Raw genomic sequence first — 16365 nt, forward strand, 5'->3', positions numbered from 1 at the left:
AGCCGTTTCAGTGGAGCCATGAAGTGAGTACAGCACAGCTCACTGTGAATAGGAGCTTTGATACACTCTGCTCACTGCAGGTCTTCTGTTTCCACTCAGTCCTGGTCCCTGGCAGGTGGTAGGGACTGGCAATAAGATGGATGGACTAGCAATAAGAACTAAGAGAACAGGAGGATGCTGAAACTTAGCTTTTAAAGTACCTGTTGTTGCTTCATCAGAAAGGCATCAACAAAGCCTGTCAAGTTATTTTCATTAAACTCTTCTTTGTGTTCCTGGAAGAGCTTCTGGAGAAAAGCATTCAGTTCACTGATGTTTTGTAGCACAGTCCTGGAAGCTCCAGAGAGAAATCCAAGGGATGGGTAGAAATTATATAACTGTGGAAGAAGAGAAGTCTAGCTGTTAATAGGCATTTTGACCAGCTCGAATCACCCTGCTGGTCCCTTGTCCCATGTCCTGACATTTCAGGCTGTAACTGCCCTACATTTGCGTGTACAGACCAAGCAGCTCTGAAGTGCTGCAGAAATTGGCTTTTCCCTGTTACACCTATGCATGAGTCCTTTTGGGAGGTTCATCAGCTTAATTTTCTCTCAGGGCTCCCAGCTTTGTAGGTGGTGGCACAGAAGGTCTTGGGTGTGGAAGCTGGGAATGTAAGCATGGTGCTTGTCCCAGGGAAAGCCCTCAGGTGTGTCACATCCTGTAGCAGCTGAAGGGACTTGGACTGGCCACCTCTGCAGTCAGACAATATTGCTGTATCAGCATGGTGCTTTCCAAGCCAATTAGTTCAGGCATGGCACCAAGCTAACCCAGCTGCACCATTCCTAGGAGCTGGACTGAGCACAGCATTGCAATGTGTCACATGGACATACGTGCTGACAGGTCTCACCCTCATCATCCCACGAGTGCTGTGCTCACCTCCAAGCAGACCACTAGCTGCCCTGCTAGATGATGCAGCCAACACCTGCTGGTAGCTGTTATCTGGTGCTGCATTCTGGGAGGCTGTCTGCTCAGAGTGTGTAACTCTGGCTGTGCTTGGGTGATGCTTACTGGGTTTAGCTAGCCTGCAGTTAGAGCCAGACACAGACAGACCTCTGTGTGTTGACTCCACTGCTGCTCAAACCACAAGCTTTGCATTAGGAAGGAAGGAACTTACATCAGCTGTTAGTTTGTGAAGACTGAATTTCAGCAGCCAAAATTAAAAGAATTCTGTCAGACCTGGTTCTAGGGGAGGCAGAAGACAGTTGCTGAAGGTGTGAAACAAAGGAGGAGACTTGAGATGGTGTTTCAAGGCTGATCTCTGATATAAGAGACTTACTGTGTTTCTGCCCTTCAAAGAGAGTAAAACAGTTCCCTTTGTGAAGACTTTGGGGTTTTTCTTTAACTAGCAAGCATCACAGACTAAGCACAGGGGCCTTGGAATCTGTGCCTTGTGGATACAGACCTGCAGATGTCTTCTGTACAGGCTGGCTGATAATGTTCTTGGACTCAAGAAACAAGATGTGGGAGGTCAGGAGGACAAACACAAGCTGGCAGCTATCCCACTCCCCCACCCCCAAACCCCTGAAAGCTAAAACATAAAATCAAGCTCTTACCATCACCATAGGGGAGCCCAGCAGCTTTGTGTTTTCATGTATCATCTCCAGCAAAGTTAGAAACGCAGGATCATCATATTCAAACCTCTCTCCAAACAATATAGAGCAGATGACATTGGAGACAGCATTGTTGAGTATCATTTTTGTGTCAAATGGTTTCCCTGTATTTCAGACAACCAAAACAAATGGCAATGTGATTATGCTCATTTCAGTCTAATTTCCTACAGAAATGTGGTCCTGAGCTCCCCAAGAAAATAAGACTGATTCACCCCCCAGAATGCCTAGCAGGGAACTTGGTCTCAATGCCTGGGTTTAATAACCTACTTCAGCATATGCTGAACTTTAACCATTTGCTCAGAGTTAAACTTTCATTAATCTTTATTGTTCTGCTAGGCAGGTTTTCTGTCTCTGGGTGGAAGTCTTGGCACTCACCATGGTAGGACTGAAAATATTGAATAAGGGAATTTACTTCCTCCAGGATTCGGATCTCGATGGTTCTCTTTCCCATTCCAAAATCCCGCAGTGTGGTCAGGGTGAATCTTCTCAAGGTTTTCCATACCTCTCCGTGGCTGAATGCTAGGCCTAAAACAAAGGTGCAACATCCTTGTGTTACCCATGGTTAATAAATCATAGAATGATAGAATTGTTAGGGTTGGAAGGAACCTCAAGGATCACCTAGTTCCATGAGCAGGGACACCTCATACTACATCAGCTTGCTCAGAGCCACATCCAGCCTGGCCTTAAAAACCTCCAGGGGTGAGGCTTCTACCACTTCCCTGGGTAACCTGTTCCAGTGTCTCACCACCCTCATGGGGAAGAACTTCTTCCTCACATCCAATCTGAATCTACCCATTTCTGGTTCTGTTCCATTCCCCCCAGTCCTATCATTCCCTGACACCCTAAAAAGTCCCTCCCCAGCTTTCTTGTAGCCCCCTTCAGATACTGGAAGACCACAATAAGGTCTCCTTGGAGCCTTCTCTTCTCCAGACTGAACAGTGCCAACTCCCTCAGTCTGTCCTCTTAGGAGAGGTGCTCCAGCCCTCTGCTCATCCTTGTGGCCCTTCTCTGGACAGATCCTTCCTTACACACTGGCACCAAAGCTGCTTATGCAAACAAAGAACAACCTCTGAGAAGATGATGCTCTCTGATGTAAGAATATAATGAACCTAGACAAACAACTAAAACCAACCAAAGCCAAAAGGTCACTTACCATTTCCTTGTGTCATTTTCCTGAATATGGGTATTTCTGCCCTCTCTCCAAATTCTTCAGCATGATTTGAAAGGGCATCTTTGATGGTTTCATATCCAGCCAGTACCACAGCTTTCCTGGGTCCAAAATGCACAGTGAAGACGTTGCCATATATCTTGGAGAGCTGTCAAGGTGAACAAATACATTCATTCAAAACCAGATCTTGGACCCAAACGCTAGCATTAGCCCCGCCAAGTGATTCTAGCCCTAAAGGAGCCTCCCAACCCTGCCTGGAGTCTCCAGGTGCTGAGTAATGCAACTAATAACCAACAGCTATCAATCACCAGCATCTCTGCTTGCACCCTGTTTGCACAACAAGGTGTCTGCTATCACTGCTCCTATCAGAGAAGTCAATAAATGCCATTGCATTCCTGCGGTGTTCTGCAGTAACAGGCCAGCGTAGTGATACCACCGTTTGGAGCCTGGTTAGCAAGTGCTGGAGCAGGCAGGCCTGTTTATTTTAATGCTGTTGACCTGAGGCAAGCAGGGTGTGCACACAGCTTTGAGGCTGAAGCCACAAACACTGCAAAAACAAAGCCAGACAATAACTCTTTCTTTCAGGACAGCACTTGTCTCTAATTATGGCAAGGTGGGTAGCGCTGCAGTCATTGCAAAATTATTTGCTGACCACCCGTAACTTGAATCCAACTAGGAAGCACATTCTTGTAGATAATGTTGCAGGAGCTTTAGGCTTTTACAGCAAATTAAATATGAATCATCTGTTACACAGGAGGGTGGCTTTGACAATCTAATCATTCACTCAGTATTTTAGGCTTGGTTTAAGCACACTGCAGAGCCATCCGCTCCAAAAATGCCTTCTCGTTTCCGATGTGCCTGGGTTGCCATTTGCTATGCATTGGATCCCTCCTGAAAATTGAATTTCAGATTAGAAGCAGCTCCTGTTATTACACCAGACAAATTGAATTTGTTTTCATCAAATGGTGGTTTGGCGGCTCGGGAGATAACATTAGCGCTGCTTCTTTCATCCCTGGCAGCTCCGGAGGCACGTGGCCGGGACACGAGCAGGGAATCACAGACACCTCCTAGCCTTCCTGAGGTCATTTCTTTGCAGCAGTACCTCTTGGCATCAAGCTGTTTGGTTGGGGTGTTGGTTTTTTTTTTGGTTTTCTTCTCAGCAGCACAAGTATTGGGTGTAGATGCCTGAAAGCCTAAAGGAGGCTGCTTGGCAGGCTGTAGGAAATTAGTCTGGTGCCTTTGTGTGGCATTTGTACCACAGAAAAGGAGGCTCAGGGGAGACCTTAGTGCTGTCTACCACTACCTGAAGGGAAGGGGTTGGTCTCTTCTCCCAGGCAACCAGCACCAGAACAAGAGGACATAGTCTCAAGCTGCACCAGGGGAAGTTTAGGCTCAAGGTGAGGAGAAAGTTCTTCACAGAGAGAGTTGTTAGCCATTGGAATGTGCTGCCCAGGGAGGTGGTGGAGTCACCATCTCTGGAGGTGTTCAAGAGGGGATTGGATGTGGCACTCAGAGCCATGGTTTAGTAGTCATGAGGTGTTGGGTGACAGGTTGGACTTGATGATCTCTGAGGTCTTTTCCAACCTTATTGATTCTATGAAAATCTCCAGGTACCATCAAAACCAGTTGCTCTTCCACGCCAAAACCCTCAAACAAGCCTATGATCAGATGGGAGCTCAGGGCCAGAAGCCCATCCAGACTTTGCTCTGCACAGTCCTCTGCCCTGTAAATCAAAGCAGGGGAGCACTGTATGACTGCTATAGGAACTGTGTGCTTTTGCAGCCCAGGATGGCTCCATGGCTAACTGGAGAATGTCAATGTCTGCACTGCCCCCACACTGCAGCTCTTTAGGTGGATGAAGGAGTTCACTGGGGACTGGGGTCCCCTGTCACAGTGTCCAGCAAGCACACACTCAGGGTATATGACCCTCACAGCACCTCAGCCATCTCTACAGCCACCAGTAGAAATCTGAATCCACACTGAATTATCCCCATCTCCCAATGGGAACACAGCAGACACATTCTGAAACAAACATTTTACCTGGCTTTATAATATTTGTCTTTCCCAGCCCCACCCCCCCCCACCCCCCTCTTTTAGAAATAAAAATATCCATGTGGCTGCATAAGAATAGAAATTTATTTACTTAACCATATAAAAGCCACCCATCAAATCTTAGCTAGCCCTGGGCAGTGTGAGTGTACAGGGGAAGAGTTGGGGAGGCAGAGCTGAGCTCTGTGTTGTAGGAAAACAATGGGCTTTGGAAATAAATGTGCATATGACCCCAGATCCTCTGCTGTGAAAGATACCTTTTCACCCTTTCTACCAACCCTCAGTGGAAGAGGTCTGTCTGTATGCAGTGGGACTTCTCTTGGTGGCCAAATAGTCCTGATGCTCCAGCAGACAGAGCAACTTGAGTCTTCTGCCCACAACCTCTGAGTGGCTCAATATACCAACAACATGGAGCTGATTGCAAGAGGCTGGGGTCTCTGCTTGTGTGTATAAAGGAAGGAATGTGTGTATTACAAATGCATGAAGGTATGTCTGCACCTCTGAAGGTAAAGTCCCTCTGCCAACCTGCCTATACTTTAACTACCTCCTTTCTGCCCTCCACACAATGCAAACACAGCATCACATCTCCATAGCCCTGGTTGCATCTCCAACTTCAAGAAGTGCACATTTTCCTCCTGCCTCTTTGCCCAGACCCTACCTCTGTCAGCGACTGGAACGGCTTTTTCAGGTCCACCACGTTCAGGTTTCCAATCAGAGGAAGAGGTCGTGGCCCAGGAGGCAAATTGCGAACCGACTTCTTCAAGCTGGTAAGAAAGTAAAGGAGAACAACCAGCCCTACTGCCAAGTAGAGCAATGAGCTGGAGCCCACACACTGCAGCAAAGTCTGTATGGCCATGTCTAAATCAAAGTGTGGATGTGAGCATCTTGGGGTCCCTTTATAGCCCTTTGGTCAGTGCCTGAACACACCTTGTGGGGAAGTGGCTTTATACAAAGAAAAGGACTCCAAGATCTTGTTTACTTCTAGACCAGATATACCTTTCCCCCCCTCTGCCAAATATAGCACCTTATTTTGTTTTGAAATGTGGATTATCTTAATCTGGAGCTCCTGTTTCATCTACAACACTGGAGCAAGGTGGCTGTTTTCCAGTGAGAGTCTGTGTTATGGGAATGTTGTGGTCCGTGTGATTTCAGAGGCAGAATTAAAGCACAGGGCCGGTGCTGGGTTGCTGTCATAGTGCCAGGTCACAGGGCTCAGCTGGACCACTGCTGATGCAATAGAGGAAGCAGGATGCAGGAGGAAAAGCCCACAGTAATGCATGGCCCAGGGTGCAGCTGGGAAGGAAGTCCTCAGGAAAAGCAAGCCTGACCAAAGAGCACTTGGAATGATGGTGGCATGAAGATTCAGCATAACAGACAGGAGTTAGGTCTACTTAGAATTGACAACTCTGATTCTCTTTGCTTTCCTGCCACCCTTCTTGAGCAACACAGTTTTCACTCATGGCACTGTTGTTGACCTCTGTCCCAAAAATCCTCTACCAGCAATTGCCAAACACCCCTGAAAACCACTTCAGGCACTATGTAGCAGCTGAGATGACTGTGTGCCTGGATGTCCATCTCTGAGCATGGTGATTGCTTCCTGGCTGTCCTGCCTGTTTATGAGCATGCAATCCCCTGAGAAACCATCCCCTCCAGGCAATCCTTCTTCTGGGATTGGGAAAGAGATCCTAGATTTTTGTAACCTGGGAGGAGCCAGGAGATTGGGCTCTGCAGCTGGCCAGGCAGAGGATGGAGGATGGAGGCTGCCTGGGCAGCTGTTGCACAGCCAGGTAGGTGCCAGCCAGGAGGAGCACACAGCAACAGCTTTGGCACTCCAGGTGCACTGAGTCATGCACCATGCCAGGGCAGGGTCCTACAAGAGCCCGCATGCTTGGGCAACAGCTTTGCAAAAGCCACCCCCAACCTTTGCATCCCTGCAGGATGAGAGCCACCCCCGTTTGCATCCCTCGGGGATGACAACAAAGCAGAAGCAATCATGAACAGGAGGCCAGTTTTAAATGATGGCTCTGAGTGGAGGAGCCAAGGTGATGTTCTCCCTCCTATTCTCAGGTGGGGAATATCGTGCTCTTCAGCTGCAGGTTCTGTCAGGTTACTGGGCAGTGCTGCTCTTCAACCCTTCAGAAATCTTTAGTTTTAATAACACTTTTGCTAGACTCCTCCAAGGCTCCTGGGTACAGGCTCCACTGATGGAGAACTGATGATTATTTATTAATAATAATAAAAGTACATTAGCCAAAGGCAAGAGGAATCAATAAACTCTAACTAGATTGGCATGAAAAAGGTGCCTGCATGTCTGCCTGCTCAACAAGGTTTGCTAGTGGGTAGAGTTTCTCACGAGGGAGAATTGCCCTGTGCAGAAAAGGAAAAGGAAGGCAGTGGGGTGGTCATGGCTGTCTCAAAATTTGCTGCACAGTTGTGAGGTCTTGGTGTGCACCCTCTTCTCCTGTTCTGCCAGACTCTTCTCTGAGCAAATGGTGTGGTCACTGAGACTCTGGAGACTTCAAAAAAGGATTGGATGTGGCACTTGGAGCCATGGTTTAGTTGTCAGGAGGTGTTAGGTATTAGGTAATAGGTTGGGCTTGATGATCTCTGAGGTCTTTTCCAACCTTATTGATTCTATGATTCTATGCAGTAAGAGTGAGGGAAAACCCTTACATGGGCCCAGTCGAGTATCACCACTGGGGTTTTTTTGGCACAGAGCTGGCTACTGCCATAGAAAGCAAGAGTCAAGGATTCAGGTCATAGCTGTTGATAATACAGGGTGAAATTCTTTGTCAAGTAACGAGCCCACGGACTTGCAACCTGCTGGACTGATGCATGTGCTGTGGGAAATGGTGGATGAGTTTTCCAGAAAGAGGGAATCATTGCAGTTTTAAAATACAACCAATGTGATGTCCTCACCTCCGTTTGTTCCTTTTACACCTTGGTTTCCAGTACGCAATCTTGAACACAGACCACAACCCAGTTGTTGTCTTGCAGGTGCGGCTCCCACAGAGGACTGGGGAGAAAATGTTGCTCACATGTCTTTGTCTTTCTGCCAGCCCAAGTCAGAACTGATATCATCTGCAGGTAAGCAAGACTCTGTGGCCACAGCTCAGGGAAAGAATCAGTTCCTCCTATGAAATGAGCCTGTGCATTGAACAGCCACGGAGTCATCAAACTTGTGTGTGCTCATCTGGAGAAGGACATATAATCTTCTAATGGGACATAGGTTAATAATGCTACAGTAACAGTAGGATAATGCAGAGAAAGAGCTGTTAAAAGGCCATAATTCAGTCAATGAGCTCTGATAACATAATAAACCATGAGAGTGAACACCAAGTGCTTGTGTGCCTCGCAAGACTCTGCCACTGATTTACAACCTCAAGAGATGCCTATCAGGCCCTGCATTGTTATCAGGGAGGTATAAGGCATGAGCACACCCTGTTAAACATTAACGTTTTTAAAGACTCAGATGTGTTAAAACTCAGGCTGCTCCTTGCTAATGGATTTTGCTCACCTTGACAAATGCCAGCACAGAAAGAAATCAAAAGCTTCCCGACTTTGACCTCTTTCCATTCTCCCTAATTATTGCATTGTTTTATTGGATTGCACCCACTCCTTCCCAGCCTGCAAATCGGTACTTCTGTAGGATCCCTCCAGGGCAGTGATCAGTCTCTCAAGTGGTCGCTATGCTCCCTTAGATACAAACAACTCGTACTTGGATTTCTTTTCATTTGTCTGCCAAATCAGGCACATCTGCTTTGGGAAGAAAGATTCCTGAAAAAAAAAAATACTTAGAAAAGTAAAAATCATCATTTCACTGCAAAATTTCAGTGAAAGATTCTTGGGTTTTTTTTCCTATGTTCTGGGCTGGAAGGTTGTGTGTGATGGGTTTGGTCGCTGGGAGAAGGAAACAAGAACAGTTTGTGCATGGGATTAGTGCAGTGTCTCTATGCAGAGAATTGGGTGTCACTATTTAACACTCATGGTCAGGATTTACTCTTTTTTAGCAACAAACCATTCTCAGGAACTTCACAGAATCACAGAAACATTCAGGTTGGAAAAGACCCTGAGGACCACCAAGTCCAACCCATAACCCTACTCCACAAGGTTCACCCCTAAACTATATGCCCAAGCACCACATCCAAACGACCTTTAAGCACATCCAGGGTTGGCAACTCAACCATCAAACTGGGCAACGCATTCCAGTGTCCTGGCCACTCTTTCCCTGAAAGCAACTTCATTGCTTTTAAAAGCCTTGGACTATATAGATGTTATTTGTTCATGAGTTTCACCCAGTGACAAAAATACATGGGAGAGCCCAGGATTTGGTGCTGGAGATATAGTTGATAATATAAACATACATATATATGTGTGTGTGTGTATATATATATATATATATACACATACTTGCAGTAAAATCCATTGTGACTACAGCCAGAAGTATGATCTTCTGGACTCTGCACTTAGGCCAACAAGTCAAGATGATCTGACCTGGGAATTTAGTGTTGAGGAGATCAGGTTATGAAGAATTTATTTTCAAAATGTGGCTGAACAAATGAAAAGCCTCCACATAGCCCCAAGGACCTTTTTCTTCTGGGTCTCTAGCATCAGCCTATCTCAACAAGGTATTGCAGAAATTATTTTAGGGGCTGGAAGGGACCTCGAAAGATAGAATAGAATAGAATAGAATAGAATAGAATAGAATAGAATAGAATAGAATAGACCAGACCAGACCAGACCAGACCAGGTTGGAAGAGACCTTCAAGATCATCACGTCCAACCTATCATCCAACACCACCTAATCAACTAACCCATGTAACCAAGCACCCTGTCAAGTCTCCTCCTGAACACCTCCAGTGACAGCGACTCCACCACCTCCCCAGGCAGCCCATTCCAAGGGGCAATCACTCTCTCTGTGTAAAACTTCCTCCTGACCTCCAGCCTGAACTTCCCCTGGCGCAGCCTGAGACTGTGTCCTGTTGTTCTGGTGCTGGCTGCCTGGGAGAAGAGACCAACCTCTGCCTGTTTACAACCCCCCTTCAGGTAGTTGTAGAGAGCAATAAGGTCACCCCTGAGTCTCCTCCTCTCCAGGCTAAGCAGCCCCAGCTCCCTCAGTCTCTCCTCATAGGGCTTGTGTTCCAAGCTCCTCACTAACTTCGTTGCCCTTCTCTGCACTCGTTCCAGCAAGTCAACCTCCTTCCTAAACTGAGGGGCCCAGAACTGGACACAGTACTCAAGGTGTGGCCTAACCAGTGCAGTGTACAGGGGCAGAATGACCTCCCTGCTCCTGCTGGCCACACTGTTCTTAAAGCAGGCCAGGATGGCATTGGCCCTCCTGGCCACCTGGGCACACTGCAGGCTCATGTTCATCCTACCATCAACCAGCACCCCCAGGTCCCTCTCTGCCTGGCTGCTCTCCAGCCACTCTGATCATCCAGTCCAATCCCCCTGCCAGAGCAGGATCACACAGGAACACATACAAGTGGGTTTTGAGTATCTCCAGAGAGATACAAGGGCATATCACCAAGCATGATTAGTTGTTATGTGTTATAATACAGATACCTACAGAGCCAGGGTCTCAGCATCTTACTTTTGGGGCCCCTGCTTTGGTGCAGATAGAGATGTGGATTTAGATACACCAGAACTGCAAATAGCAATGTAAGAAAAAAAAAGGTTTCTTTGGCTTTCAGTGCAGTGTTACTATTTCTATCTTATTCCCCTCTAACCTGATGAGGCTTTGGCTCACTCATAACACAAAATGAGCTTATCATTCTGTACATCTTTGTGGAGCACATAACGTATTAAGGCCCTGACCTTACTGGCATGAAACTATGATTTCCCTGTAAGTGCAAATCAGTAATATTTCATTAATCATCCACAACAGAAATCCCCATTCCCCAGACTATTCTGGCAATATTCTGCATTTTTTCTTGTCTAGGAACTTGAATTAAAAAGGAGAAAAATGGTTTACAACAGCCCATGGCAATGATGTAGCAAGAGACCTTATGTAAGAGCTGGCAGCACGCTCACCATGCGAGGGTGAGGCGTAGGAGTGAGTGATCCTGGAAGGATGTTTCTCTGAGGTGTGTTCTGTGCATGGGCTGGGAACAGCAGTCTCAAGGGCACAAATTCCACTGTCTGAATGTGCTTGGTCTTGTTCAGCTGATTAATTTCTTACAGCCATCCCAAGTAAAGCTACAAAATCCCCTAGTATGTTACTCAAAGCCTTTTGTGGCCTGTCAATAAATTATCTTCAAATTAGCTGCCTGATAATTTGAATCAGCAGGCTCTTAAATGGTGCAGCATGATGACAGGGAGAAATTAATGAAAGTCCCAGACTTTACCCCACCCATAGAAAGGAATAAAGGTTCTGCTCTGTTGTATTATTTAATTTGGTGCTCCCAAAAGTAATGCTAAGCGTGGAGAAACTCCTTCTGAAGGTGCACTTTGTGCAACTGACAGATAAGCATCAGCAGAATAAATTCTCAGCGTGATCTGGCAACGCTGTAAAAGAACAAACATTTTTAGATGTTACTTTAGTCCATAATTAATGACTAACAGCTCTGAGTCAAGCAAAGGATTTTTTGTTTTAATATATATATTTTTTAATCTATCAAGTTGTGTATCAACTTGAAAGGGAAAGACCCAAGATTTTCCCTAGTTTGGGAAGAAGCCTTCTAATTTGAGCCTTTTAGAAAAGGCTCAAGGCTCCAGACCAGAGGTACTGTAAAGCACTGGATGCTTTAAAAATTATCTGATCTCTCTTGTACAATGAGCACCTTTATGCTGCAACAGCTATTTCAGAAGTTCCTGGTGCTGTGGAAGTCTCTCACTTCTTTGCAAGAAAGCACTGAATGTTCTGTTTGTGGCACTACTCTTTGTGGCACTACTCTTTGTGGCACTACTCTTTGTGGCAGTGTTTTTATTGAATTCTTTTGGGACTGCTTGGCTTAATCTGCAAATGAGGTTTGTTCTTTTCCTCCACCCTGATTATCTAATGGGGGTTTCATTTGATCTCCTTGGGAAAAAATACATGCCAAAGAACGTGTATTAGATGCTAAGGCAAACCAGTACCTCTAAAGGAAACTCTAGAAGATACAGCTGACATTTGCAATACAGGCATTAAGGAAGCATAGCCAAACACCTGCTGCTGTACCTGACCTGAATTTGGGTACCTACAACATTTAAGGCTCCAAAGAAAGACACTGAGTTACTTAATAGGAAATCCAAACATTTGGATATGATATAATATAATACAGTGAGATGATATCAGTGTTTGCACAGCCTTTGCTGTTGTTTTGGGGAAGAATTCCTATGTGGGATCCCTGCATATCTTTTTCCTTTGATTTCTTCCTTCATCACACGGGGAATCAGCAAGTCAACCAGGGTGCCCAGCAACTAAGGAACTTAACTGGGGCAGTTTGCTAACATCAAGTGCCTTGACACTTTAAACTCTTACAGATAAACCAAAGCTGCTTCTCTTCTCCTCAGTCCTGGGAGATCAGGGGGACAGTTTGTTGCATGTATTTGTGAAAGAAGAGTGTCTCCCTTTTACTGTCCAGCGTTCTAACAAAGTCAAGTGGAAAAGTGCTACTTAACATATAATAAAAACCATCTATTGTTCAGAGCCCTGAAAACATAATAATAAATAAAACCTTATATTTCAGGCTGTGGAAACCAGTTGCTTGTGTAACAGAACACGGTGTAATTTTCCATTTACAATTTCAGGACTGTAATAAGGAAGCAATCAAAGCATAAACAAAACACACTTTAAATGGGGCTGCAGGTAATATTTCCATAATGGCTGTCCTTAACAATTGCAGCTGCTTGTTTTATTTTGTTGGGTTGTGGGTTTTTTTTTTTCCCAGCCTCAATTTTTTTCTACTTATCTCAGTCATTTAATTAAAAGAAAATCAGCTTAAAACAGATGAAAGACCATCTTAAACTAATTGCAGCTATGGGCAAAGAAGAAGACAAAAAAGACTCTAACAACGTAATACACGGCTAACGTTTGTGTGGGTTAAATTAACCCCATTTCTCATCCTCCTTTCAGGATGAGATCTGAGGCTCTGCAGAGAAGGTGCTGTAAACCTGCAGGCAAAAAGGGGGGTTTGCTGGTTATCCATCTTCAGGACGTTCACTATGTCCCGAACATCTGCCGATGACTGTTTGGTTTAACTGGCCTCATTGGTGTTCATGCTGTGTGATGGGCAGCTGCCTTCTTGCTCTTTTTTTTTTTTTCAGGAGATATAAAAGCTCGGTGCTGTCCGTGGAGTTTGTGCACGGCCGTTAATCCGTGAAGCTTAATGAGGGATGAGCAGTGTCACTACCGCCAGGGGCAGCTGATGGCAGGCTTCATGTCACTACAGCGAGGCGAGGATAACTCTTCTGAAATCCTGCAGAAAGCTGACACTGCCTCCCAGGGGTGCCCTAGATCTGCCTGCTGATCCCCAGGGCTCTCACATCACACCTCCAGCCAGAGCCGGGTCCTGAAAACTATGGTTTTAAGTTCAAATGTAGTGCTCAGCAGTGATGGGTGAGGAACTTGCCCTTCCTGGCAGAGGGGGAGGGAGTCCGGCCGCAGCCCAGGTCCTGATCGCCAGCTGCTGGATAGAAACAGGAGAGACTCGGGTGAGGCTGGATCCTGCATAAACCCGTTTGCTGACACCAGGCTTTAAGTTTTACTCTTTCCCTCCTCGTTTCCAATTGAACAAATGTGAGAGGGCACACCTTCTTCCCAACCCCTCAGCGTGCAGGCTGCCCATCACCACCAGCCTCTTCCATTAAACACTGGAACAGGCTGCCCAAGGAGGTGGATGAATCCCCATCCCTTGGAGGTGTTTAAAAGACACAGACGTGTGGTGCTGAGGGACACGGTTTAGCACCGGACTGGCAGTCAGATAATGGCCGGACTCAATGATCTTTAAGATCTTTTCCAACCCAAACGATTCACTGATGCTATTTCAGGGATCGAGCCCTGGATGCCGTTGCGGCGCAGGCGCACTGGCAACGCCACCGGCCCGACCTCCCTGCCAGGTGGGACCGACTCTGGAGCTCCCCGGACCGTGCCACCGTGGAGGGCGGCGGCAGCTCCCGACGCTGGCCGAGGCCTGCGGCAGTAACGTCGCTGCCCCCGGCCCGGCCCCGTTGCGCTGCGCGGTCTCGCCCCTCGCCGCCGGAGCGAGGCTCTCCGGTTGCCACAGCAGCGCCGACGCCGTTCGGGGAGCGGCGTGGCTCCGGCTCCGGCTCCGCCCGCTGGGCGGTGGGGCGGTTTCGCGCTGCTCGATGCGCTCGGTGCTCGCCGGCGACGCTCGGTGTTCGGCTCCCCCCTGGCGGCCGCTGTGGAACCCGGGTGACCCCAGCCGGTGCTGTTCCGCTCCGCTCCGCTTCCCCCCTGTCGCCGGCGACATGTCCACTGCTATGAACTTCGGCACCAAGAGCTTCAAGCCGCGGCCGCCGGACAAGGGCGCCTTCCCGCTGGATCACTTCGGTACGGTAAAGAGAGCCTGGCCGCCCCGCCGCCCAGTGCCGGCACCCGCCTGCCTCGCTTCCCTTCGTCTCCCCGCGGGCCGGGGCGGCGGGACGCGGGGCCGGGTCTAGGCCTGGGCCTAGCCGTATCGCGGCCCTCGCTGTGTCTTTCAGGGGAGTGCAGCGCCTTCAAGGAGCGGTTCATGGAGTGCCTCCGGAACAGCGACTACGAGAGCAGCGCCTGCCGGCAGCACGCCAAGGCCTACCTGGAGTGCCGCATGGAGAGGCAAGTGGTGCCCCGCGCCCTGCCGGGCACAGCGCGGCGGCAGGCTGCGCAGGGGCAGCCACCCGCGGCCGCGGAAACAGCGGAGAGACAGGGAACCCGCAGTGGAGGCATTCATGCAGGGAGCTTGTGTCCTTTGCAGAAGCAGCAGTCCTGTTTGGCTTCAGCAGCTTTGTGTTTTTTATGTGGTGCTGTAAATATTTAGCCCGAAAGGTGGAAATGACTGCAAGCCTTGACCAGCTTCTGCTGCATGCAGCCTTCTCTTTCTCAATGTTGTTGTTTTCTGGCTGTGGTTACAAGTTGAAAGCTTACCTTGTTTCTCAGATCAAGTGGAAAAGAAAAAAAAATAGGGGCCCTCAGCCTGCTCGAGCTGGGCCAGAGGAGGACCATGAAACTGATCAGGGGCCTGGAGCGCTGCCTTTGAGGACAGGCTGAGAGAGTTGGAGTTGTTGAGCCTGGGGAAGAGCCCCAATAGCGGCCTTCCAGTACTTCAAGGGGGGCCAACAAGAAAAGTGGGGAGGGACTCTTTATCAGGGAGTGTAGTGGCAGGACAAGGGGTAACAGTTTTAAACTAAAAGATGGTAGGTTTAGATTATTCAACAGAAATTCTTTCCTATGAGAGTGGTGAGATGCTGAAAAAAGGTTGCCCAGAGAAGTTCTAGATGCCCCATCCCTGGAAGTGTTTAAAGGCAGGTTGAATGGGGCTCTGAGCAACCTGGTCTAGTGGAAGGCATCCCTAGCCCCTGACAGGGGGTTGGAATTAAGGGATCTTCAAGGTCCTTTCCAACCTAAACTATTCAGTGATTCTAGAAGTATTGGTGGCTGGTTTTCTAGTGCTGTTTCCATTCTTGCATAGCCTTGCAGTGATTTCTGTTCAGTGGTGAGTCAGGGAGCACATTGGGAAATGCTCAAAGGGCATTAAGTGCACTTAAATACAAAGATGCTCCCATACACTGAATGGACTGGTGGTGAGGAAGGCTGCAAATCAAGAACTGAAAATCACTACAGTGAAGTGTAGTGGTGCCACAAATGTTGTTCTACACCACATTCACCTTAAAAATCTGACAGGAAGAATTGTAGGAAGCTTTTATGCAGTCTCTTAATCAAAGATAACTAAGAGTCAGGTCAGTTTCTGAGGAAGCTCTTACTCAGCACTAAAATCCCAGGACAAACAACATTGAATTGGAAAACTGCTGCTAAGGAAAAAGGATCCCTGAATGCTGCTGTTCCCCAAGCTGAAGTTTCTTTGCCCAAGTGGCAGTCACTGTCTATGGACATCTTGGGTTGCTTTAGTGTAAATAATGCAGATGAAATAGAAGGTGCAGCTGTTCTCCTGTGAAATGTTTCTTTTGTTGTTGTTTTTAACTCAGGCAACTTATGGCTAACGAACCACTGGAAAAACTGGGCTTCAAAGACCTGACAGATGACCAATCAGAAGCAAAACCTGAGAAGTTGTGATGAAGACGGAGCTTTACTCCTCGTGTGTGGAAGACACAACTCAATGTAGTACATATTGTACATTTCTGTTCGTAGTCCAATAAGAAGTTTCCTGAAGGAAACCTTTTCTTTTTCCCTCCAGAGTTGAATTTGCTTAAAAGAAAATATATTTAAATTAGCAAAAGTACTGCCTTTGTCTCCTTTCCTGAAACATTTCTTACCTTTTTGTGTCTTTTAGTTTCTCTAGCCTACTTTTAAAGGTCCATAACGACCTGGAGAAAATTATTATTGCTCTCTACAACTACCTGAAG

At 47.3% G+C, this 16365-nt stretch overlaps 2 protein-coding genes and 1 long non-coding RNA gene across 5 annotated transcripts in view; 2 read left to right on the plus strand and 1 right to left on the minus strand.

The window, feature by feature from the left end:
• The window catches only part of LOC137445201 (cytochrome P450 2K1-like), a 10143-nt gene extending 4424 nt beyond the window's left edge, over window positions 1–5719 (minus strand). Inside the window, exons 1-5 of one of the 3 annotated variants that reach the window (XM_068146736.1) lie at window positions 5522–5719; window positions 2800–2962; window positions 2022–2171; window positions 1590–1750; window positions 201–374 (exon numbers count right to left, since the gene is read on the minus strand). In XM_068146736.1, the coding sequence (XP_068002837.1) occupies window positions 201–374; window positions 1590–1750; window positions 2022–2171; window positions 2800–2962; window positions 5522–5719 (846 nt within the window). Of the gene's footprint in view, window positions 1–200; window positions 375–1589; window positions 1751–2021; window positions 2193–2799; window positions 2963–3122; window positions 3201–5521 lie in introns of those variants that run through there. The other 2 variants (XM_068146735.1, XM_068146734.1) reach the window with 2 other exon arrangements.
• LOC137445205 (uncharacterized) overlaps window positions 1–13954 on the plus strand; it is a 22483-nt gene extending 8529 nt beyond the window's left edge. Inside the window, exons 4-5 of the long non-coding RNA XR_010988362.1 lie at window positions 7861–7950; window positions 13111–13954. This is a non-coding gene — a long non-coding RNA (uncharacterized lncRNA). The remainder of the gene's footprint in view (window positions 1–7860; window positions 7951–13110) is intronic.
• Window positions 13955–14177: 223 nt separating this feature from the next.
• Window positions 14178–16241, plus strand: COX19 (cytochrome c oxidase assembly factor COX19). Its single transcript, XM_068147392.1, has 3 exons — window positions 14178–14356; window positions 14509–14620; window positions 15988–16241. The coding sequence occupies exons 1-3, from the start codon at window positions 14275–14277 to the stop codon at window positions 16073–16075; spliced, it is 282 nt and encodes a 93-aa protein (XP_068003493.1). The 5' UTR covers window positions 14178–14274; the 3' UTR covers window positions 16076–16241.
• The last annotated feature ends 124 nt before the right edge of the window (window positions 16242–16365 follow it).

This window comes from Melanerpes formicivorus, unplaced genomic scaffold (genome assembly GCF_026170545.1).
Source record: "Melanerpes formicivorus ecotype bairdi unplaced genomic scaffold, bMelFor1.0.p_v2 SCAF_14, whole genome shotgun sequence".
NCBI classification, from domain to species: domain Eukaryota; kingdom Metazoa; phylum Chordata; class Aves; order Piciformes; family Picidae; genus Melanerpes; species Melanerpes formicivorus.

Bases quoted from the DNA above. Each gene is read 5' to 3' on its own strand.
- COX19 (XM_068147392.1), top strand. From the start codon at position 14,275: ATGTCCACTGCTATGAACTTCGGCACCAAGAGCTTCAAGCCGCGGCCG. The intron at 14,357-14,508 runs GTACGGTAAAGA...TGTGTCTTTCAG, and splicing joins CTTCCCGCTGGATCACTTCG to GGGAGTGCAGCGCCTTCAAG. The intron at 14,621-15,987 runs GCAAGTGGTGCC...TTTTTAACTCAG, and splicing joins CTGGAGTGCCGCATGGAGAG to GCAACTTATGGCTAACGAAC.